We start from the raw sequence: 24,481 nt of genomic DNA on the forward strand, positions 1-24,481 counted from the left end.
GAATTCTGCGTCAGATCATGCACCATCAGCAGTGTGCGGATCGTGGTGAATACTGTTGCTAAGAGGCTATATGCTACGTCTGAGGTAACACTTGCTCCCGTCTATGACTCGCCGTTAGTTTGTGATCAGTGCCGCCTCACGATCAATATCATTTTCGTCACGAATGCTCCTAAAATAAGCGCTCTTTTTTTATGTTTCAGCATCGTTGGGCAGGATCAGGAATAGTCTCATTATTCGTTCGTCTACCTCATGCCGACAAAGTTGGATGACGTTCTTTTTCAAACAGAGTGTTTCTTCCTCTCATATTTTTTCTTCAGAAGCCGTCTGACAAACTCCAAAATGGGTTTCGCTTTTTTTTTTGGTCCACACCGTCAATCATTTCTCCCTCAAAAGTCTTGAAGGGAGGAAAAACAGAGAAAACGACAACAGTTTTCACGCTCTTTTCAATCAATGCTCGGAGTCCCTTGTCGTCTGCTGTGATGTGAGCGCGCGAAGCTCTTTACTGGCACAGCTTGGCGCGTCTGTGCGCTCTCGTGATAGATTTAATACCATCTTTGATTCGGATGGCCGTGGTCTTGTCCGGACACTTGCGCGTCGACTTCCGCGCGCACCGCCGGTAGCTGATCAGGGTCTCGCAGGGGTCCAAGTTCCCTTCCCGCAGCGACGAGATAAAGTTCGTGTTGCACGGGTGCATTCTCGACCTCAGGCATGAGTGCGACGACCGCGCCAGGGTGCTCGCATCAACGTTGGCGTCTCGCAGGCTATTGCCAAGTCGTGATCGGTGACCTGGTGGAAAAAAAAAAAAGAACAGCCGTGCATCATTTATGATGTATGCCAAGTGGGTTTGGAGGAAAATTATAGTAGTTCACTTAAAGACATAAGTTTTTTATCATTACACTACTTTAAAAACACATAGTATTTCTGTAGAATATTTTCTGATCAGCGTTCATGTCTCTTGTAGGATTTTTGCCATGGCATGCCAAGATAACTCGCATCAGAGAATTTGTGCCACTTACTATTTTGTTTTTAGAGAGGGGCATTAATCATCGTTGAAAAGATGACAGGTCATACCTATGGACGATAATACTACGCACATTAATGTTATTATCGCGGTCGTATAACAACCTTCTCCGAATCTTACATCCAATGATGAATTAACCTAAGTCATTTGATAATCATCAAAAGTGTTACACAAAGGGCAAACGAGTTGTAAACCGTATCTCCACAGTGTAAAGGATTTTCGAAACAATCTTGGCATTCTCGTACACTTTATTCAGCTAACACGCAGAAAAAATTCTCTGGAAAGTATATTTACCGTGTCTTGCGGAGCGAACCTGTCTCACTCCAGTCGACGGGATTCCGGTGAAGGTTTCCACGCTACTCTCGGGGTCCATGTCCGGGCAGAGACCCGATCGCATCTCCGTCAGATTCTTGAGGTAGCTCTCCAGGTCGCAGCCCCTGATCTTCCTCTGTACGCACTCAATGTGGGCCTGCAACAGAGAACGGGAGAAGTTGAAAGATGATTAGTTTATTGAAGAGCGCTTGTGAAAGTGTCGGAAAGTGAGTGTGTGGGAAGAGGGGGAGGGATGGTGCATGTTAGAGGAGGAGGTAACGACGTGTATAATTATTGAGAATAGCACAGCTCATTATTCAATCCAATTTTACTTATAATATGAAGCATCACGTGCCAAACATTTATTGTCGTTGTTCCTAGAATTTTGGTTTATTGCTTGTTTAATTCAAACAACAGCAAAACTTGAATCTGGCACGACTAACTATAGCTCCACTCTTACAAGCCATTGATATCGTTCTGTAGATTCATTATCTAGCCGACCACACGGATGGAATTAAGTGTCATCAAAATTAGGATTAAAAAGAAGTATTGAGTAGAGGGCGTACTATTTTGGGGAAAACACGAAGAAAACGATTCACAGACAGCAATAGGGCTCGCTAGATCGCCAGAGGGCGGGGACGGGGAAAATGAATGGCACTACGGTGATGTTGTGACTTACTTCCAAGGCCTGGCAGAATTTGTCTCCTGTCTCCCCTTCCTCTTCCTCCGCCTCAACCTCCTTGTCCACCACCAGGTAGAATTCTTGGTCGCACACCTTTATCGCCGGGGCTTTGCAGTCTACTGTAAGAACACAAAAAGTAATGAAGATAAAGATAACAGTTAGATGATATTATGACAATGATAATAATGATTTTAATAATAGCAATGGAATCATTTCTTGTTTTCATGTGCTGCAGAAGTCAACGAGCGAACATTCCGCCATGAAGTCAGGCGTCACCCGAATAGACCAAACAACTATTAATTTTTCTTCTCACGGACACCATATTCGAGACCAGTGGTGCCGTGCCGTCCGGCACGCGACTGTTCGAGACATGGTGATTACGCCCTCTACGATTATGATATTGCCATTGTGGTACATTGTACCAGAGTTTCGCAGTCACAAAAGTAGGAAAACACTCCCACGTGGTTCTGCTGCACACTAAGCCAGTCAGTATCGAACACAGTAAACATTCTTGCAGTGATTGTGGCATATTATTGTGGCATATTACATTTCAGGTTCAAACAATTCTTCATCGCCTTTAGCGCCTTAAATAATCAATTTACTCTATCCTATATGACGCGGGTTTGTACATAGATTTGTTAAAAAAAACATCAAACAAACAAACTTGCAAAATACCCTGAGTACTCTTTGATACATTTTGCCATCCATAGCATTTGAGATACCTAAGTTCTGCATGTACGTGATTCAATTTGATCTGAGAACTGTCTGGATGTACAATAAGTCGTGCTATGCAGAATATATGAGTATTAAATTTATCAAAGAGGAAGAGGGAGGGAGAAAGAAGAGGGTGGGGCATCGCTGTCATCTTCCTCCCAATTACATACGGACGACAACTTGGCCATGGTATCGGCGAGGCATCTTGCATATCAAAATTCACTGTACACTTTTGCCTGCTTAACATACAGATGTCTGCTTCACGTTCAGTCATCTACATTGCTTTGTTCGTTAAAAAAAAAAAAATTATATATATCCCTTTCCGAGAGATGACACTTGGAGGATAATAGAGTCACATCTAAAATATTACGGCACGACATGGGGTAGTGTAAGTAGTATATAATATAGACGAGCATGATTCATATACTTTATTGCTTGCAGAAATGTCCCGATTAGTTCACCCTTGACTCTATAGCCTTTGAAATTTGATTGCAGAGGGGCCACATCACCCCCTCCTCTCAATAACTCTGGATAGCATGAAAGTATTAAGCCATCGCCCATCGAAACCAGATGTGCGGTGTATAAACTCTATTCCTAAATATCACTTCTTGAGGGCAAATGGGTTACCTGGGGTAGCGGGGTGAGTCTCATAGAGTGAGTGAGAGAAAAAAGATGAGATACTGTTGTGTTGGCACGGAACCAGATATCAGTGCAAATTTACGTGAGGATAGTGCAAAGACCAAGGTATTGTTAACCAAACAAAACAGACAATGATGCGAAAGGGAAGGTCAGAATAAGCAAGCGCATAGCAATAGAAAGGAAAGTCAACAAAAAATGAATAATTACAACCGCTGCTGCTTTGATCGCGGTTTCTGCGCGCAAAATCGGAAGGGGAAAATACGATATTATGCCCCGGTGACGTGCAATATGTCAACGAGGACAAACACGATTGCATCCATCATCAAATAAGATGTGGCAGCTAGGTTCTACAGAGGTGAAAGAAACTGTGAACCAAAGTCCCGGAAATCCACTATGGCTAGAATCTCCAAGTGGAATTTCTAGAGTTTTAATATCATTCCAATATTCTGTATCGGTGTCACGATCGTGGTTGTTTGCGAATTAGTCTCTGTACATTACGGTGTGGTTCTGATAGGCCACCGAGAGCTTACAAAGATGGACTAGGATTTTTCCATGTCAGATTAACTGAAAAGTATGACTTATTTTGCAGTTAAAGAGAGGGAGGTGACTTCACATAGCATGTTAAACTATTTCCTCTATCTTAAATGCCTTGTATAGTATTGGTTCAGGTGAGGATTCAGCTTTTAACTTTTTTGAGAGATACTTAAAACCACTCAATGGAATGTTAAGGAGCATGTGATTCTAAGAGGAATTTAAAGTTTATTAGATGAAATTTGGTTTTGAAATGGTCGAGATATCAAAAAACAAAGTAAAACAAAGCGATCCTAATAAAAACTGAGTCCCGCATTTTATTAGGATCCACCCATTTTTTTTTTTTTTTGATACCTCCGCCATTTCAAAACCAGTCTTCATCAAATAAACTTTGAATCCCTCTTAGAATTACATGCTCTTTCATATTTCATAAGAGATTTCTCATTAACTCACACAAAAAGTTTTGGAAACCTGAAGCCTCAGCTCAACCAAAACTATACCAACCCGTGCCCGTGTAGAACATGGAGGTGTCCCAAGAATTGATTGATAAAAAGGGGAAGAAACGCATCGAGTTAATGGAGACGTTCTACTTCCCTCTTAAGAATATCAATTTCCAGGTGACGACAATAATATACTGATGTCGCGACCTTTCAGTTTATTTCAGCGTTCTGTGCATGGGACCGGAACATGTTTTCCTTCTGCGAGCCGAGTGTTGCCATGGTAATCACTAGCAGCCTGTGACGAGGAGCAAATATTTTTTGTTTGTGATTTTTCCCCCTCAGTCGTTGTGGGTTTGAAGCAGGGTTATATCATACCTCAAAGACGTCAACGCAAGCCGGTTTCATTGTAAGAGGCTCTGACTCGGTATTTTTTTTTTTCCAGAAAAAACGTTTATTATTAACATTGGTTGCTATTATCAGTATGCTGCATTAATTGCTATTTATACGCTTTATTTCTAACATGACGGTCACAGTATGATTAAAAAAAGAACCTCAGAGCTTTCCTTACTCTAAAAATTTCGAAATATTCACCCACTTGCACGTGTTAAGGAATGCTTCATGGTTGTATGTATCTCACATCATTTAATACACACATCTTCCCTTTTCGTAATGTTTTGTTCGAGTTCTATTTCACAAGGGGGGGGGGGCGAAATCAACTAGAAAGGATTTGTCTTCTAATGCTACATTCATGCTTCCATACTTTCAAAGAAAATTTACGTCGTATCACCCATAAAGATGTGCATATTGTTGTTTGATGGCCGGGGTTACTATACTGCTGCGAATGTGGACCCCATTTTACTGATGGTATTGTTTGTGTACTATGATTGTGGCTACAGTAAATGCATTCAACAAGACTTGGATTGCTATAGTATAGTCACATGATAGTCACTTAACCCATGTCCTCCGAAAAGATGCGATAATCAAACTTGACAGCTGGTCCAAGTGTGAGAATGACTGAAATTACTCACTTTGTATCTACACTATTTGTTATTGTCAACCTAGCTAATGCTTTATTTTTTCATCGCATTGTATTCATACAGTAATAAACAGCACAAAAAATAACGTTGATGTTTTTCTTCTTTTTTCCCCTTTTTGTAATAGTCTTGCCGTGTTGGAACGGACAGGAAATTCCCTCTGTAATAATCCTTACGTGCATAACGCACGTGACCTAAATTTGCGTGAAATGCGTTACACATTATGTCTACTACGAGTACACTTTGTTGACATAACACAACGCCTTTTAAATCACGGCTTGCGGAGACTCGCTGATATCTTAGGTTTTCTTTGCACACTGCTTTTTACTTAATTCCACGTGATTAAGCAAGCATGAACGACGCTTCGTCAATTCCACTCTAGGACTTGATGGACTCTTTCAAACGGAATTGATTAATCCCCTCCTTTTTTTTTCAGGAAGACTAAAAAATTTCACGTGGTTTTCACAAAACGAAAACCCCTTTGCGTAAATAGCGTTTGTTAACAAACACAGGGCCATTCTTTCCTTCCCCAGCACTACACACGAGAATCTCACATGCGCATGCGCTCGAGTCAACAGCAACAATTGAAGGAGAATGAGAGTGAAAGCGCTTTATCTCCTTTATTGTCACGAACCATTCCCTAACCCCACGTTTTCGTCGGATGAAAGTTGCCGCCTTTCAGCCTTCGTAAAACCTCCTGTCTCCCTTTTACGATTTCCTTAACCAACTTCCTTTACTCTCTCTCTCTCTCCTAAGCCACTTACAATTAAAGTTTACATTCGCGCCCATTGTGTCGCCCCGTTTGAAACTATTGTAGCACCTCAACAGACCGGTCTTTATTTTCCTACCAACAATGGAATCGGAAGTATTTAAGAGGCCGCTGGGAGTTAGGGGTCGTGCGTACTTTGCTTACGTACTTCTGGTGGGCAAAATAATGTGTGGCAGTGAGCCTCCTAGAACTCGCCTTCGGCTTCAGTGTTTACGGATTGGTCTCATCGAAACAACACGAGCCCTTTTGTTCCCACACAACAAGCCACCTACAGAATCAAACTATAGGGACTGGATTGTTGTTGTTTTTTATTTCATCATTGAAAACAAAAGTTGATTAACTCAATCTAACTGTTACATGTTAGAGAGAGATTTGGCTTACAAATAGCAGATGAATTGAAGAAAATTATAAACAAGACAACATGTTCCATTTTCAACTCGATCACAACCAGGGAAAAGGCTACCGGGTGCAATTATAGTCGTGCAATTTTAGATCACCTTATACTATCACTAAGGAACCGCTTAAAGGAAAGTATTGGCACAGTTGTAGACATTTCCCCCAAAACAAACAAAGATTTTTTTTCGCCCCCAGGAATGTTGCAAACAAAAATAAAGGCCTGTGAGGAGTTACTGACGCCGCAGTTCCGACTCTGCTGATACTATAATGTGACAAGAATCCTCGCGTGGTACCAAGAAAGATAATCATTTTTTCCTATTACGCAAGTTGTATAAAGGTGTGGCTTTCAACGTTTGAAATCTGAACAAGTTTATGGCATGCGTCCTCTCTCTCTCTCTCTCTCTCTCTCTCTCTCTCTCTCTCTCTCTCTCTCGATCGTCCTTAAACTTTTATCTGGGCACTTGTGACTTCCCATGACTCGTGGAATTTGTTTTGATTGCAAAAGGATGGATTAAGAGCTTATTTGAACATTTTTGTTCGTTTGTCTCGCTGGGCCTTCCAGTTCGGAAGTAAAAAATGACAGATATCTCTACTGGGTTCACTTTGCGTTTCTGTGCCTCTACTAGTATTGGCTTGTCTTTTTCCACCTCCCTGCTTGAACCACCTGCACATCCACTCGGTGTGAGAGAGGCGTTTGTCGTCGACGTGAATCGAGGGTGATACGGGGTAGCCGAAGATTTGAAGAAGGCACACACCATGCTGAACCGGAACGTGATGTTGAGAAAGAGACGTTTTCTGGCCAACGTTTGCCAAAAGCTCGTCGCTTTTCTCCTTTCTACCACCTCCCCCTTATATCTCTTTCTCTTTTTTCCTTGGGATCATTTTTTTTTCTTTTCAATATCATTGTGCCATTGTATCTCATTTCCTGTCAAACGTCCTATTTTGATTGAGATTTCGTTTCGCAGCCGTCACGTCTGCTTTTTAATGACCACTTGTACGCGAGATGCCAAACTGCCACCTGCCCGCCATCTTCACACTGAACTTTTTCCCCCCTCACCTCCAGACCAGATATTAAAGGAATGATATAGTATTAATTGAGATGAAGATTCAGCTTCTAACTTTTTGCGAGATACTTAGAAACCCCTTTATGAAATATTACAGAGCATACAATTCTAAGAAGAATTCAAAGTTTATCAGATGAATAGAGGTTTTGCAATGGCTGAGATATCAAAAAAAAAAAAACAACAAAAAACAAAGTAGAACAAAGCAATCCTATAATAAAGGATGGGTCCCACCTTTTATCAGGATAGCTTTGTGTTGGATATCTCAGCCATTTCAAAATCAGCTTTCATCAAATAAACTTTGAATTCTTCTTAGAATTATATGGTCTTCCATATTTCATAAGAGCTTTCTCATCAGTATCTCAAAAAAATTATCGTAAAAAATGTTGGAATCCTGAAGCCCCATCTCAACCGAAACTAATCCACCCCTTTAACAGGAGTGGCACACAGAACGATACACTACAGGCTTACTGAGAATGATCAGTTGTATAAGGTAGTATATAGCGTAACAATTCAGTCAAGAGTAACGACAGAGTGTAGTGACCCTTGCTGTCGTTTCGAGGACATATCTTTATCGATCACCTAAGGTTACAAATCGTTTCCAAACTGAAGTCACCTGTCGCAATAAATGGAGTCGCGTAGAACCGCTCTGATAATGCATCCTCGTCTATACATATTACCCACGTCTCTCTCTCCCTCTAGCCAAGTAGTTTATACTACAAGTTCCATTGTGTATTCTACCTATTCGTGTCAATTTTGTCATATTGCATCGCGATAAAGATTAAATCTATGTCAGATTTGGGTGGTAGAAGGCTTAACGGTGCACCAGGTATTCTTTCTAGGGTATGTGTGTGGCCCTCAAAAAGGGCCTACCCAATCCCGACGTTTCCGCAAGCATGTTCTCGCCGTTCTCAAGGGAATGTCAGATTTACATAATATCGGACTTTTCGCAGTCACTATCTAAAGCTGATTTAATAGGCAAAACAAAATTGAATGGAAAAGTTATGTAAAAAGATAATGATATGACACAGAAAGCTGTATAGAGCAATGAGATTAACAATGCACTGAGCACTTGAAACAAAGTTGGAAAAAATGATCTCTTGGATATCGTCACGGGAAACATGACCGGAGTCATCACACGGTGGTTACCTTTGATTGGTTCCGGTAGCTGCCCCGTCGTGACGTCGGAGAGGTTGCAGATGTCTTCGATGTAGATGCCGTCGGCGTCGGGATCGTACGTCTGGAAGATGATTTCTACCTCCTCGTCCGTCATGTTCGGGTTGACGTGGCGGTATTCAGCCTCCGTCACGCACCCGTCGCCGTCGACGTCGGTCATGAAGAAGATCTCGGGACAGCTGGGAATCGACTCGTCCGTGATGCTATGACAAAAGTTAGGACAAGGTTGACTTAGTTACGAGGAAGCGCGGACTCTGTACATAATAAGAACATTCAACTATCACAAATATACACATTCGCATTTTTTTTTTGATTTGATGATACAAAGGCACACGGACGGAGGCACCCACAAACTTGCACACACACACACACACACACACACACACAAGCACACATATAAAACACACTCAGATATCATCCGAACATATCAAATTCAAGGCCCAATTTTCTCACCTGTTACTGTACTCATCGTCAACGGAGGCGAAATCGAAGAGGGGTCCCAAGTCCCGTTTCGTCTCGACCTTGTCCATATCTTCTGCCTCTTTGACGGGCCCGACGTTTAAGGCGGTGGCGTCCTTGGGGAGAGAGTTTCCCGTTGTCATGGAGATGACGAGCAGGAGGCAGCAAATGGTTACCCGCATCTGGCAATGCATTCTGGGAGGTAAGTATGAGAGTGGGGGGGGGGGGGGAGAAAAAAATGATTACTCATTCATTTGAAATGGAGTTCAGGATCATCGCAAATACAATACCAAACAAGGAAAAAAAAAGGACAAAGCAAGCTCGTTTTCCTTTGAGCATAAAGATTGGAAAAGCGCTAACACTCGTCATCACTAAGATTGTCTACGGGGGCTCAGGCGAGTTATCATGCCACTTGTCAGCATTCAGTGTAAACTCCAGTGTCGAATACGAAAATTTAATGCCTCTGCGAGTTTCTGTATGAAAAATCTTTCAAGGCAAGTCCACATTGCGAAATATAAAGCCAAATACTATTGGAACCAAAGCTAAGTGGAACAGAACTCGTCCCGATTCGACTTGCAGACCTGCTTGCTCCTGTATGTTGGTTCTTAGAGTATAATCCTTCACGGTGAGAGTACAAGTCTGTCTCTGGATGGAGAACGTGTTGCGAGGAGGGGTACTGTGGACTGAAGTGACAAGTTCTCGATTCTGCCTGGTCTTATAAGCTATCATTGCACTTTTCCCTTCTCAGTGGAAGTTAACTAATCAATGGGGGGAGGGTATGGGGGTAAAAAGTGCAGGACAAGAGTATGGTTAAAACATGTCATGGGTTTAAGACAGGACGAACCTTTAAATTGTCAAGCTCAAAAGAGTACAGTAACCATATAGGTATGCCAAGGAACCGCCCGAATCGGCTCGGTCTCTTAAAAGTGTGCCGTCTTGAAAGAACCAATTAAAACAAAGAAAGCCTCCAAAAGAAGATGTCGTCTCGCATTAAGATGACGGCGGTCATTTAAAAAGATACGAAACGCACATTGCCTACGTAATATTGATTACATAATAAAAGATACACAAATGAAGACGATTCGCGTAAAGTACAAAATCGCCAAGGTACTCCTGCGGGAAAAGTACTCTGGAAGGTCAATGTACTTTCGTCGAAAAAGTACTTTGCCTTCCTCGTATTTGTTGTTGTTGTGTTTTTTTTTCATATGTCCTGTTTCCATGGAACACCGGAGCAATAGGATATAGTATGAATATGCATTATCATATCTCGCGATGAATGAAAATTCGCTCGGCGTAGACCGCACTGCAGACCTTACGGATGCCGACCCGATAAAGCGTTGGCATGATGATATTATTCTGTGCATGTGACGGGTGGCAAAGGAAGGAGCCGACAATAGGAGAAAAAAGTACATAACACAAGGGACTTTTGACGGAAACACAGGTAGGAATTGGATATTGATTATTGTATCTTATGAAAAAATAACTACACGAAGGAATAATGTCGGTGCAAAATAGAATTAATAACTTATTCTTAATAAACAAAATTAGTTCTTCTTTTTTTTTTTAATCCGCAAAACTAAGTCATCAGAACCGTATGAGGTTCTCTTTGTCATCGGTCTGTTGTTTGTACTCTCTTTGTTTTTGTTCGATGAACCATATATAGCTTGAAAAGTAATAAGGCTTCTCGCAAATCATGTGGGAATTTTCTAAGGGGGTGACAATAATAATTATGACACTATTTGAGATATTCTTGGTTTTTTTTTTCACTCTTCGTTTAGCAGAATGTTGTGATCTTTGATAAAGGCCAAATTCACAGCTACCAAAGCCGACACAAACCAAGCACAACTATACACACGTCCACAATGACAAAAAAGAACAGAAACGAAAAAAAAAAAATAGACGAGATTGAGAAACCGACAGACGAAACATAACAATAAATATATATGAAGATGATTATCGCCCCGTCAAAACAATCAAGTTCAATGGACGTGCAGTGTCAGAGTCGTCGGCAAATGCATTGATATAGTGAGGGCTAAAAGAGATGACTTTTTGCCAGGATTCAACACCTCCATCCCACGCCCCTCGATCCCCCCCCCCCCAAAAAAAAAAAAAAAAAAAAATGATGGAGGAATTTAGACTCTGTTTACGAAGAAACAATGTGGAAATAAGAAGAGAGGAATTGTTCTTTTTAAGCGGTCATATCATCAACAACGCGAATAATCCTCACTCCTCCCTGGTCGGCGCATATTCATCACTTATAATATATATTGCTGTATGATTATGATTTTAACTTATTAGGAATGGTTTTCTACCATTTCTTGTTAGCTGCGTCAGCATCGTTACAAGAGAGCATGGAAAAATACGATGATCTTCATGCTTACGCGGGAAAATGAAAGGAATTTGAATATCCATTAAATAAAGATGAGCAAAATTTCAATAACAGAACTTCAATCATGTCAATAATTAGACAAAATGAAAAAAAGACGGATTTAGAGGGGAGGGGATGGAGAGATGGAGAAACAGAGGAGAGGAGAGGAGACTAATAGATTTAACCTTGGCATAATATGCTTCCCCCCCCCACCCCATCTTCATTCTCTCTGCAGGAATGTCCTTCTTGCCCTTTGCTCCCCCCCCCCCCCTAACTATACACAGCCCAGTCGCTGTACATGGTACGTCGCGACGTACCATGTACAGCGACTGGGCTGTGTATAGTTAGGCCTGGCGTGAAAGATTGTGTACCGTGTGGACATGCTGGATATGATGATCAATTTCGGTAAGTTTCATTGCGTACATTTGAATACTGATAGCATCAGATGTAGAGTAAATATTGAAGAGTATACTCGATGAGTTTGAGGTGACAAAAATGATGTTAAGTATCAAAATTCAAAGCTATCGTGATACGATTACGTCGCTCTCCTAGTGGTTGGTGGTCGCGCTCGTACAGACCTGTCGCGACGTACCATGTACAGCGACTGGGCTGTGTATAGTTACCCCCCCCCCCCTGCTACCGTTGGTAGACTGATTAAGTACAGCTTCAAAAACCGTCATTGACTCCTTGATTTTGGGCTAAAACAAAATACATTTAGTGGAAAACTGAGCAATGAAAATGTGATTCCATCGGGATTCCAGCCCGAGACCTCCTGATGCTGAAAGATTGATAACAATGAACCCAAATAATCATCATTTTATGATTCTATCATTTCAAGGGTCCTGTTGCATGAAAGTTGAGATCCAACGTAATGTACTCCCTAAGACAGAAATCAAACATAAGTCCCTGAATACTCAGTTCTGATTGGCTGATACCTGAGTTATGTTTGATTGTGTCTTTTCACGCTACAGGGCCCTTGGCTTGTCAAGGCCAATCGGTTGCCACATCTATAGCACACGTTGTTGTTTTTTTATGTAATGCCAAATTCCTCAGGGCACGCGCGCACACACGTACAGACACATACATGCCAATCTCTATTACGTATGCTTTGCAGACACACTTTACCCAAAAAAAGAGAGACTTTGTCAAAAAAACAAAAAAACAAAACAGCACCATAAAAAGAGCCAAACGCAAATATCATGTGCATATATAAGCATGCACAAACCCTAGCTAGATATTTACACACACATTCATACGAGATATACAGGAAGACACGTAGCCCTCAAACACATTCTTCCCTGCCCCCCTCCCGTTTTTTATACATCTTAGCCAAAGAAATTATCGGGCTACGAGCACACACACACGCACACACACACACACAACATACACAGTGAACTGACGGACACCTGGCTCTTTTGTGCCATCAACAACGGCCTTCGGCCCCTTCATACACACACGCACGCCACTCCACACCTGCACACAAAGCAAGGGATCCGATTAAGACCGCCACGCACGTGTCGCCTCCCCGGGGCTACCACTCTTATGCGCCTCGAATTACTCTCCGTTGCTCCTCAATAGTTATTTTTTGTTTGATTGATTCAAAAAACAACGTCGATAATGTCAACAGAGGGGTTTTGACGTCTTGTTCAAAGCTTGCAAATGTCACTTTTTGATTGACGGGTGAGAACAAACCTGCACGATGAAAAGAAGGCCAAACCTCGTGAATCTCAACAAGATGATAACATGGCGTTATGGATGGCCAATGGGACGTATAATTGCGCCCGTGCAGTTTGGCACACAAACCCTTCACCAACTGGAATCTGTTTGTTGTTGTTATTTTTCATTTGTGAGGGTTAATCATAGGCCTGAACATTTCTGTTGTTATTGTTTTTAACCATAAATCTCTCTCTCCGTCTGATCACAAACATCTCTACATTGTTTTGTTCAGTCCATAATAGAAAATTTTGTTTCGTTGTTTCAAACGCAATTTTAAAGAAGTACGCCTAGTACGGTGAGAATAGAAGAGTCGACAACAACTGATGTACACCTTCCAGTGAGGTTATAGAATTCTATGTCACATTTTCAAGTCCCCGCACTTTGAAAGAACAGAAACATTACTGTTCTGTTTACAACAAAGAGGAACATAATCTGGAAGCACGACATGCAATCAGTCTGGAATGATTAGCCTTTGGTGTACTTTGAGTGCCGTTTGGTACAGAAAACCCCATAGAGGTGTATAAACTGTCTAAAGTGTCTGAAAAGGGTTAAAGGGGAAATAACCAGTGTCCCGTTTCATAAAACTCGCCATCAGTAACAACTGACACATCTCTGTGACAAATTTGCTCTTGGCCAATCAGATGCAAGGATTTCAGTAGCTTATAACAACTATCGTATTTTGTTATTGATAACAAGTTTTCTGAAACGGGGCCCTGACCTTCAGGGAGCGAGCAATTTCTGAGTGAAATTGATGAAGTTGAAACAGCTGATCGTCGAAAATATGGGTAAAAACGGACAGGTGACAGGAAATTATTCCCCCCTCAAGTTTTCTCTGATCTGTTTCTTTTTTTTTTTTCTAATTTGTATTGCGTCCACACGGAGTATCTTTTTCAATTAGTTTCAGTTATTTTTTTTTATTTGTCCACTTGAACATTAAATGAAAAAAGCCATAATGGACTAACGACAATTTAACTATAATATGACAAAATCAGTGATAACAAACTAATCGAGCAGTATTTTCCCGACCTCCGAAGTTTGCTTTGTTGTTTCGTGTGTGTGTGAATTAATAAGATAAAATATATAAAAATTATTATATTACCAATTAACTCTTTCGTGGTGTACATCATTTATCTGGTCAGCTATGCCATAGCGTGCATCAAGAGTACAATGCCGAGCCTTGATAGTGAACAAGTGCAGTAGGTCAATACACTCTATGACGACGGTAACTTCCTGGTATTCCAAGTAAAAAAAAAAAATGCCCTACGAGCACCTTCATATCCCTTCTACGGCATGTCAATAATTCATGGTTGACATGTGGTTGATATCAACTTGGACAGGGAATCTGTCAATGCGAAGAGAGATAATACAATCTAAAGACCCGATGGGGCATATCACTTCTGTCTTCTTCATTTACCATTATTCGCCTATATCAATATAGATCACGTGGTCGACCAGGGCCCCATTTCATTTAAAAAAAAAATGTTAGGATAGCAATTCTTGCTGGAATGACAATCGTCATGGTAACGTCAAGAATCCAGCTTCCCGATTGGCTGTTGCTGCTGATGGAAGTTGTCAATCCAGCAAGAATTTCTATCCTAAGATATTTCATGAAATGGGGCCCAGACAGTGACTGCATCAGTAACAATACCCGGGTTCGAATTGAGGGCATCATATCTAACGAGAGCGATCGTTCCCCTTTCGCGGGCTGCTGCCAAATTCGAAAACACCGGACACGTGACGACAATGCAATAGATATCAAGGCGCAAGAGTGTCTTGGCAATACGCCATCTGCACCCCTGACATTGTGAAAGGATTCGAGAGCCGCTTCTCTGGAAATCGGTCGAATCTTACGTCTATCAAAGAGATAAACCACTCATCTCACAGATAGACTTTTCCCGAAAGCATCGCGTCCTTAATCGCAAAACGATCAATCACATGGTGACAGCGATCATCAACACCTTTGTCTGGTGCCATGAATAAGATGAGTGTCTTTTCGCCATCTTGGCACGTGATCAACCTTCCATCCCATGTTCTTCCTATCAGAAGGGAGAAAAGATGTCACGGTATATCTCAAGCTTCTAAATGCCTTCCATTCCGATGTTCTGCGTAATTTCATCGGTTGTTGACAGACATTGTGTTAAAGGAGAATCTACGTCAAAGGGGCTGTTTGTGATTATAGAATACACAGAGAATACGTAAAAAACAGGACAAATCAAGAAACAATGACCCGGAATATCAGTGTCAGTGCCGATGACTTTCATATTCAGAAACTCTCTCATATGGAGTATCGCATCAAGATCCCATGAGCACATCCGCGACGCCATAGACCCCCTCCTCGATGACTCACTATTATTGTCCAGTTTCTCTCAAATTCCTCATCTTCAGTTCACTGCCTAATTCAGCAAAGTCTTTCCACCCAGGTTGGGAAAATGGTAGGTTGCGAAATGAGGAATCTTCAAAGGAGTTATAAATAGAAAGTTCGATGACTCGAATTGGCCCAAAATAGGTGTCTGGTGTTGGTAACGATACCACTCATCGGCAATATCTAAGATGACACGCCTGTCCTTTTGTTTGAGCGAGAGGTTTATGAACTATGGATCCACTGAGCAAATTCAGGGAGATGCAGGTGTTAACCACGTTTGTCATGGCGAAGGAGAAGCCCTTGGAAAGGCTGAAGTTTCGGTCGAGTCCCTTTCATCTTTCTATCGCCCTTTCTCTCTCTCCCCACTCTCACTTCTATCGCAGGTGCAAAAGACAAAACAGAAAACAAGAAGGAGACACAAAAGCAAGTCGCAACCACCCTCCATCCCTTTGTTCTAATCTGGGCGAGAAGGCAATGGACTATGGCAGGTCGAGTGGGGATTGCGATTATGACCACTTTAAACTTGGAGAGGGTGAGTGGCGACGAATACAGGAGGCTGAGCTCTCGGCAGCAGGTGCATGCTCGATGTTTAGCGCTCGCTTCTTCGCCGGGAAGAGGAGTGAAAGATAAACTCTACCGTGTAATGCGAAGCATGTTATCTTACGATGATACAGCATAGTACGACGTGTGGACTTTCATTCACCTCTCTGCAAAACTTGCTTCGTTTAGGTCCGTGCCAATCCGCTCGTCACCGCCTTTGCACGACAGTGACGTCTGGCACTTCTTCTCTCTGTGTGTGTTTTTAATCGACTCATTTAGTGAGACAACTAATGAAGTAAAAAGAGGGTTGTTGGATGTCGGCCTCTTGCTGCCAACAAGTTTTACCCTTTTCGAGCGCCACTATACTCGGCGCCACATTTCTGACGGACTGTGATGCGGAATGCAGCCAGGCCAAGTAGGCACAATGAAAAAAAAAAAAGAAAAATGAAATACACATCTCACGAATAACAAACCTGAGCACACACGCACATTGTGTGCCGCGATTGACTTGATTTTATACTCAAAACCTATCAATCAAACTCACACAATGCACATATTTGCCAAAGTCATTTTTGGTGTTTTCCCAGTCCTTTCTTCGTTTGCACTAATTTACCCACTCGTTCTCCATCGGCCTGCCGTGTCACTCCAGCAGGCGTTAAAGCCGACACGGGGCTGTTCCCGCCCAAATACTTTGCTAGGTCTCCGCAGGGTAATCGCTCAAAGTGAATGACATGAAGACGTCTTCAATACGCCCCAGGACCAAACTTGAGGCAGAATATCAAACGAAGTCCTGCGAGGGATTTTACCTAGCTGATTAAGTCATCATCGACAAAAAGCGTTTAGATAAGCATCTATCAAAAGTCAAAAGTTGTCTGATTCGACATAAACAGTTGAATTCCCCTCCCTTACCCCTCTTACCATTCCCTAACTCACTCTGTCGCAACTTGATGCTCCACGGGGTCTCTTTCATCCGAACGAGTTTAGGAAAGCTCATAAAACGTTTGCCAGACCTTTTCACAAGGGGGCATGACATGCTAAAATCAATCGCAGTATTGTCAATAAGCTTACGGGACTAGCACGACACCCCTACTGCAAAGTACGCTCTGTTAACAACCCTCGCTCGTCTGACACGTGCCCAGGACCCTGGATATACATAATACCTTTTCACGCGATATACACAGAGCAAAATAACATAGAAATCAAATTACCAGGTATTATGTGATACGACACAAAACATGAGACAGACGGATAGATAGATAGAGAGATAGCGAGATAGATCGAAGGTAGAGGATAAAAAGAATCACGTGTTATATTCAAGGTAACGAATTCTTATCCTGAACACGTAAATGATTGCGTTGGCACACTGAATTCATTCATCGAAATGTCGAAGGTGTAAAACATTCGTGCCAAGTCATCACAGGAAACGAAACGCGCGAGAGCCGACGGAATTCTGAGTTATTAACTTCGCAGTGTACTAGTATGCTCAATGCGGGAGTGTTAAAAGTCCCACAACCTATGCCTTATACCCCTCATTAACACTGTCCTGAAAAAATACGCGGCTACGTTTATGTTTGTTTTCCAAAACCCCACGGTAGTAGGCCACACAGAGATCAGTATAATTAGCAAAGCGTCCCGCGTACATTGCATCGAAAAAAAATAAATCCCTCCCGAATAGCATTCTGATTTGAGCTTCAACTCACCTTTCTGCTCACGACAGTAGATCTGAATGTAATCAATGATCACGGACAGAAAGAAGTTGATGGCGTTTCAGAACTTCTTCCCAGCGAGAAGATATCTGGAAGGCCTTCTTCACACATCGCAGTGCTAACACGTGGATATTACTACTGCCGTTCTATCACCCCCTCACGCCGTTTCCAAATATATTAAACAGGCACGCGTGTAGGGTGATTGGGGCGCCGCCTAAAAGCCTATAGCCTTCGCACAACGTGTGCCCGGGTCAGACCCCCGTCGAATCCAACAGCGTTTTTTTAACCTGTCGATGCGACCATTATGGTTTGGTTTGTTTACACTCAGATCGAATAATATGACGAACCGTGTCTTATCTACCGCCCGATATGATTGAAGCCTTGATCGAGCTCTTCAGCTCTATCGATCATCCATTTTCTTTTTGCCACCGCCCAGTTTATTTTTCTAACCTACCTCATGGACTTATTTTTGTAACCGACTTTATTCGACTAACATCCTTACCCGTATTCAATGTGTGTATGGATGTGAGTGTGCGTATGGTTTACATTGGTTTTTTTTTTACCTTGTTTTTTTTTTTTGTTTTTTTTTTAGACGTTCTAACCCTTCAACCTGCAAGTTATGATCAAGTCATAATTTTGATAACGGTAAAACTAAGCTGATAAAGCATTCAGATAATACCCAAAACGCATCACGGACAAGTGACACATTTTCTTCTCAGGTTCAAATTGACAGACTTTTTTTTTTTGTCATCCAATCGAACAATCGTTGCGTTACATAAAAAAGGATTGCCACTCTATTTTAGACATTTTACTTTGAAATACTTTGTTCTATACTGTGTGTGCTTTTCCCTATTCGTTCTGTCGCAGCATGGCACGTAATAGTGTGTTCCAATGTTTATTGATCCGAAACTTCCTCCGTACCGTTATTTTGTTGAACCACATTGTAATCCGAAGGAATGCCACAAACAGGATGCTCACCAAAGCTAAGTGTGTTGGTGTGTTTGCGTTTGTATGGTGAAGTATTACGTGCGTGTGTTATGTGTATGTGTTTACTTTTGACAGAAAAATGTTCTCTACACTTTATTCTTACGAAAGAGAGAGCAGCGACGATATGTTAATAATATCTGCCCTTTTTTTCAGTTTAAGCGTGAGCGGGAAATCAGATTTTTGGGCAAATTGTCTTTACTGATAGCGATACTCCGTTTACAACTAGAAATGTAACAATGACGAAATAGTGAGAAACTTTTCGACAGGTAGGGTGAAACTGTCCTATGAAATTAGGTTTCCCTCTCAGCAACGCCCATACCTAACCTTGAATAGAGGAAGTTAGGTAAAAAAGGTGAGGGGATGATGAAATGGTAACGCTGACGGAAAAAAAATCTTTGTCTTCAAGCAATTCTGTAAATTGTGATGTCTTTGATGAATTATAATGAGGCAAGCGCTGTGAAAGAATTCAACCTCAGACTCTTCATGGTTGACCAGCAAGTGGTATTTTGGTGGACAAAACCAGAAGGCGGGACCACCAGTCAGATTTAGTCACAGTCATGTGATCAGGGAGGTCAGTTTGGAGTCAGGGCGGGATGCCACATTGACTGGTTTTGCAGACGACAAGCAGTCCAATCTGTGCGATCGGTCGTCCGATTCTATCACTTGATCGGTTATATCTTATTCACTATATATCGTCACTATTATGAATGAAAGATTTTCGTCGGATTGACTTCCTCATTCATATGTTTGAAATGGTACATTCATGCGAGAAAGGAATTGTAATGAGAAATACAATACATGTACTGAATTGCTCACCTGAGAAAAATGTGATTACGGGTAAGGATATAGTCATTATGGTGAATGGATTTGAAAAATGATAATAAAAAAAGAACCGCCAAAAACAAACGTCAGCAGATCGAAAGTTATTGCACAACCACTGAAGGGAAATCGATGGCGCGTACATTCGCATTGTTTGGGATTTGGAATGCATGGTGGAATGACTGCATGAACATTGATAGAGTCGTTAAAAGCTTATGAAAAATAAAGCGGATGAAAATCATTTAATGTGTGCGTGTGTGTGAGTGTGTGTTTGCGTGTGTGCGCACGCGCTGGTGCGGACCACGTGAGGACGTTCCTTTTCAACACGAAATCATGCAAAAAAAAAAAACCTGAGGAAAAGAAAAAAGCACCAGGAAACCAAATGTTCGTCATATATATCAATTACTCGCTACATTCCGACTTTTTTTTTCTCTCTCCCAACATGTTCACATAATCCTCCCATACATGCTCCACAAAATACAAAGACAGGCTGACACGACACACATCCACAATCCCCCATGACAGCATCACCGTGTACATTCAAGCCTAGTATTTGGTAATAGTACAAGAAAAAGTTTAATGCATTCAATTCACACACAAAAAAGGATGCTTCCCCAGCTTAATTAACGGGTAGTTCAATCAGTCAGTGATCACCTGGTCTACGCAAGTTCACAATAATGTTATAGAACATGAATTCCATGAATTGTTTCATCAGGCAAGGCTATGGCATTATGAAGCTATGAAAACGAGTGAAGTGCCTAACGAATTTGGAAAAAAAAAAGAGCAGTTGAAAACGGTCAAGCAGAAAGTGACAATATTAACCTGTACATTCTGATATGCACCTAGTTCACCCTCATGAATATTCATAACACAGTATTCACGAAGACCTATCCAGTTCTTCCAAATACCTTAGTTACGAATCAATTTCAAAACAAGGTCTATGCAATGATCCTTTTCTGTACATGTTCAGATTGTAACTGTGAATTAAAATGAGAATGTTATTGTGAACACGAGTCAACAACATTCTTTGCGAGATTTAAACTTGAATACTGAATACCATCCTGAGATTTATTATTCAACGCTAAGACTATACCCCCAGCCCCGTCCCTCCTTATGCAAACTCACACCCCTCCCTTAGCCGGGTCGACGCCGCCGACGCCACTTAAAGTGTGGCGACTTACCTGTTGCGCGGTCGCGTATAACCGCTTCGATGAGAGCAGGTGTCCACGTTTCTTCCGGCGCACGGCTGCTCAAGTTAAGAGCGATTCCTTATTTGCGGATAACTGCTCAGCGTTTGAAAAATAGGATATTTCTCGAACAGCGTCTGCTTCGTTAAAAAAAAAACCAAAACAGCAACAACGATATATCGTAGCACTCTAATCAAGAGAAATTGTGTTTAGACGTCAGTAGGTCCAGCGTTTTCCGTGGTGCTCCAATTGGTTGTATAGATGCTCCACCTCGACCGCAAGAGATTATAACGTCAGGCATTTCCCCTCCATCAGTAACATATGCCAAGGATACAAAAGAGGGTAGTCACATGGGTACACTCGCGGAATGAGAGGGAAAAGTACCAAGAAGGAAAAGCAATGCAGATATCCATCCTCCCATGACCCACATACCTCCGAGCACCTGTTTGAATATCACAACTATACGTACCGGCGGAATCATAAGAGTGGGCCAACGGAATCCATCACTTAAAGGAGACCTCCAAAATGATCTTTAGACTTTTGAATCTAAACATCTATAAATTGGTTATACTGGGTACAGAGTTTTAGAATTTACAGTGATTTGGATGAGGACTAAGACTGTTTTTCAAAATTCATAATCAATCACGATGACGAAGATGGAAATAGCAGTTTCACATAATAGAATGCATGGTTTGACGCTAAAGGGAGCAGAACAAAAGAAGATAGCATGCATAAATACTGTGTACAGGTTAAGTTATAAGCAAGTGGTATGGTAATGGAATTACTTTGCTACATTACTGAATTATATGAGTCTCCTATGACATCATCATTGTTCAGGATAATAGTACTGGAATTTTAAAGAGTATCAGTTTATCTCATGGAACTCAATAAATTCCACAAATCTATACATGACGCTATCGATTCATACCTAAATGACGTCAACTTATGAAAATGGTCTGGAATACCCCTTTAAGGGAACGTTGCTCTCTTATCCAGGGAGAAAAGAAAACTATCCCCTCGCGTGGTTACGTCTTGCTTTATAATTTAAACAGAAATAGCATCATCCGATACTTTAATATGGTGGAAAACTGTTTGACCCCAAACTGATGTGTTTAGTCATTGAGGTGAATATTTTAATTACAGAATGTACATTTCTTGTCTACCCATTTAGAAATTGTTAATGACCTAAAATCTAAGGATCTTGGCTCAAAATACGACTTGAAGAAAGAAAAAGATAAACTGAACTGAGTATGACAGAGTACTAGTGGTCAGTTGGCATCATCGTTAATAGCTGTTCTTAATTTGTCGTGATTTGTCATGGCTTGCTATATGTAAATCTTAAACAAAGGCCTACGCTGAATTCTTTGATTTCTACCATCTAGATTGTCGGCTAAAGATGGGTGATTGGTGAGCGAAAGTTAAGCAGATGTCACAGAGATTCTTATGGACTTTAATTGACAACAGACAGAGAGAGAAAGAAAGAAAGAAAGAAAGAAAGAAAGAAAGAAAGAAGGAGAGAAAGAAAGAGAAGGAAAGAGGGAGAGGATCAGAGCAGAATTAAATGGAGGTAGATAAAACGACAGGGAGAGCAAATAGTTTGGGGCTTGCTACATGTCACGCGACTCACTACCACGGGAGCAAGATACATTCTGTTTTTGGGCTGCCTGTGAGCTACCTGATTTTTTCTTCATGTTTTCTTTGTGTGTGTGTGTGTGTGTGTGTGTGTGTGTGTGTGTGTGTGTTTATATACAAACAGCAGAAGAGAGAGAGAGGGGGGGGGGGGACAATTCGGAAGTTACAGCTTAACCTTTGAAACCTCCGAATAAAAGCCGGAGTTCCAAGGTTTCAAGTGTATCGTTCCTGTTATGCCTGTATGTGTGTGCGCCACTGTGTGTGTGTGTGTGGGTGTGCTTGTGTGTGTTTGACGGTGCTCATGAATGAATGGTACCTTTTGATGATGTTTTATGTGGTTGAGTTGGCCAAGTGCGATACTACCGACTACAACATAGTATCAAACAGTCATAGATTTACAGTGCCAGTTCTGATCTTCCTAATTGTTTGCTACTCAGTTTAGGAGCAAAAATTCTAACGCCACATGACGGAATTTTTCCTTTTTTCTGTTGTTTATTATCAATAAAAATCAACCAGATTCAACAACAAGACATTTAGACAGATTAGCCACGAGGAAAAAAAAAACCTTTCCAGGACTCCTATTTTTGTAACTACGGTGGTAGCCTGGAATAATCTGCCGGCAGAAGTAGCGAATTCTCCATCTTTATCTATTTGAAAAATAAACTTTAGCTTCATTAGTTTATAGCACCGTTCCCCTCCATACAATTGTAAAAATCTTGCCCTAAGTTGGCAAGATGTGTCAGGATTCGACATATTGCTGACGGAATGAAGGTTACAGATACAGATAAAGATAAAGATACAGATACAGATACAGATACATAATATACAGATACACATACACATACAGATACACATACAGACACTCCACACACGCACACACATACACATAAAGCTTTTCATTTGTATAGATATTGCTTCTCCTGTTCTGCTAAGTTTTGGAACTCTTGCTAGACGCCAGGCACTCCTAGTTTGCTCGGTTTGTTTTCATCACAATTATTGTATAAAAAAAAATGCAAACATTCTTGTCGGTTTTGAAATGCAAATCAACTCTTTAGTCTTTGGTGTGATCCCGAAACTTAACGTTGCTTAATCTCAAGCTTCTGTTTAACACCATAAGCTTCACGTTGCAGTGACACACGAACACACATTTTTTTTTTTTTAAATGATGATCTTTATTTGAATTTCATTTAGTATCAGCATTATTTTCACAAGGAAACACACACACACACACACACACACATTCAACATGCTAAATAATGTTCACAAGGATATTGTCCATGCGTGTTGGATAACAAGAGAATAACATCAGAAGAGCCAACACATCATGGACACGTGATGTCAGCTGCATGCCTATCATTCTTTATAGGGAGTAGATTCCACAAAATGCTTTCTTCCCTCGCGATAAAATCATCATGTTGATATTCTCTTTTTTCCTTCAACAAAAAAGGCGCTCCTGAAGTTATGATTCGTGAATTATGTTCCACTGATTTTGGTATGAAGATGCACGTATAAAAAGTTTTTGTAACGCCCAATGTTTTTTTTTTCTCTTGTTCTCTCTCTCTTTTTTTTTTTTCTATTTGCTTCGCCCCAGGTCACAGCTCACTTGCAGTAAACTGATTAACTTTGGTCATATGAACCTCCTTGACAAATTAAAAGTCCGACAAGCGAAAGCGTTCCGAAGCCATATCCTTTAAAACAAACAAACAAACAAAAACCGAACAAATTCGATAATGAAATCGTGCACAGCATCTCTGCTTGACTACTCCAAACAGTGGTCGCATGATAAATACGTACGTCGGCGCCTTTTCAACTGCTGGCGAAAAAGTGCATTGGCTCCTTTCCTCGCGCGAGTCCACACAAAAACCGCAGTACACAGGCAACGGGGACATCGGCTAGCGCTCTCCTTGCGGTGGTCATAATTCTGGCTCAT

At 41.3% G+C, this 24,481-nt stretch overlaps 1 protein-coding gene across 1 annotated transcript; it reads right to left on the reverse strand.

Moving 5' to 3' along the window:
* LOC140233163 (uncharacterized) lies at positions 1–21,039 on the reverse strand. Its single transcript, XM_072313280.1, has 6 exons — positions 20,914–21,039; positions 9,229–9,429; positions 8,749–8,978; positions 2,013–2,134; positions 1,316–1,490; positions 1–786 (listed from the first exon to the last, which is right to left on the reverse strand). Exons 2-6 carry the CDS (start codon positions 9,426–9,428, stop codon positions 500–502), a joined length of 1,014 nt encoding a protein of 337 aa, XP_072169381.1. The 5' UTR covers position 9,429; positions 20,914–21,039; the 3' UTR covers positions 1–499.
* Positions 21,040–24,481: the final 3,442 nt, after the last annotated feature.

Source organism: Diadema setosum, chromosome 9 (assembly GCF_964275005.1).
Source record: "Diadema setosum chromosome 9, eeDiaSeto1, whole genome shotgun sequence".
Classification (NCBI taxonomy): Eukaryota; Metazoa; Echinodermata; class Echinoidea; order Diadematoida; family Diadematidae; genus Diadema; species Diadema setosum.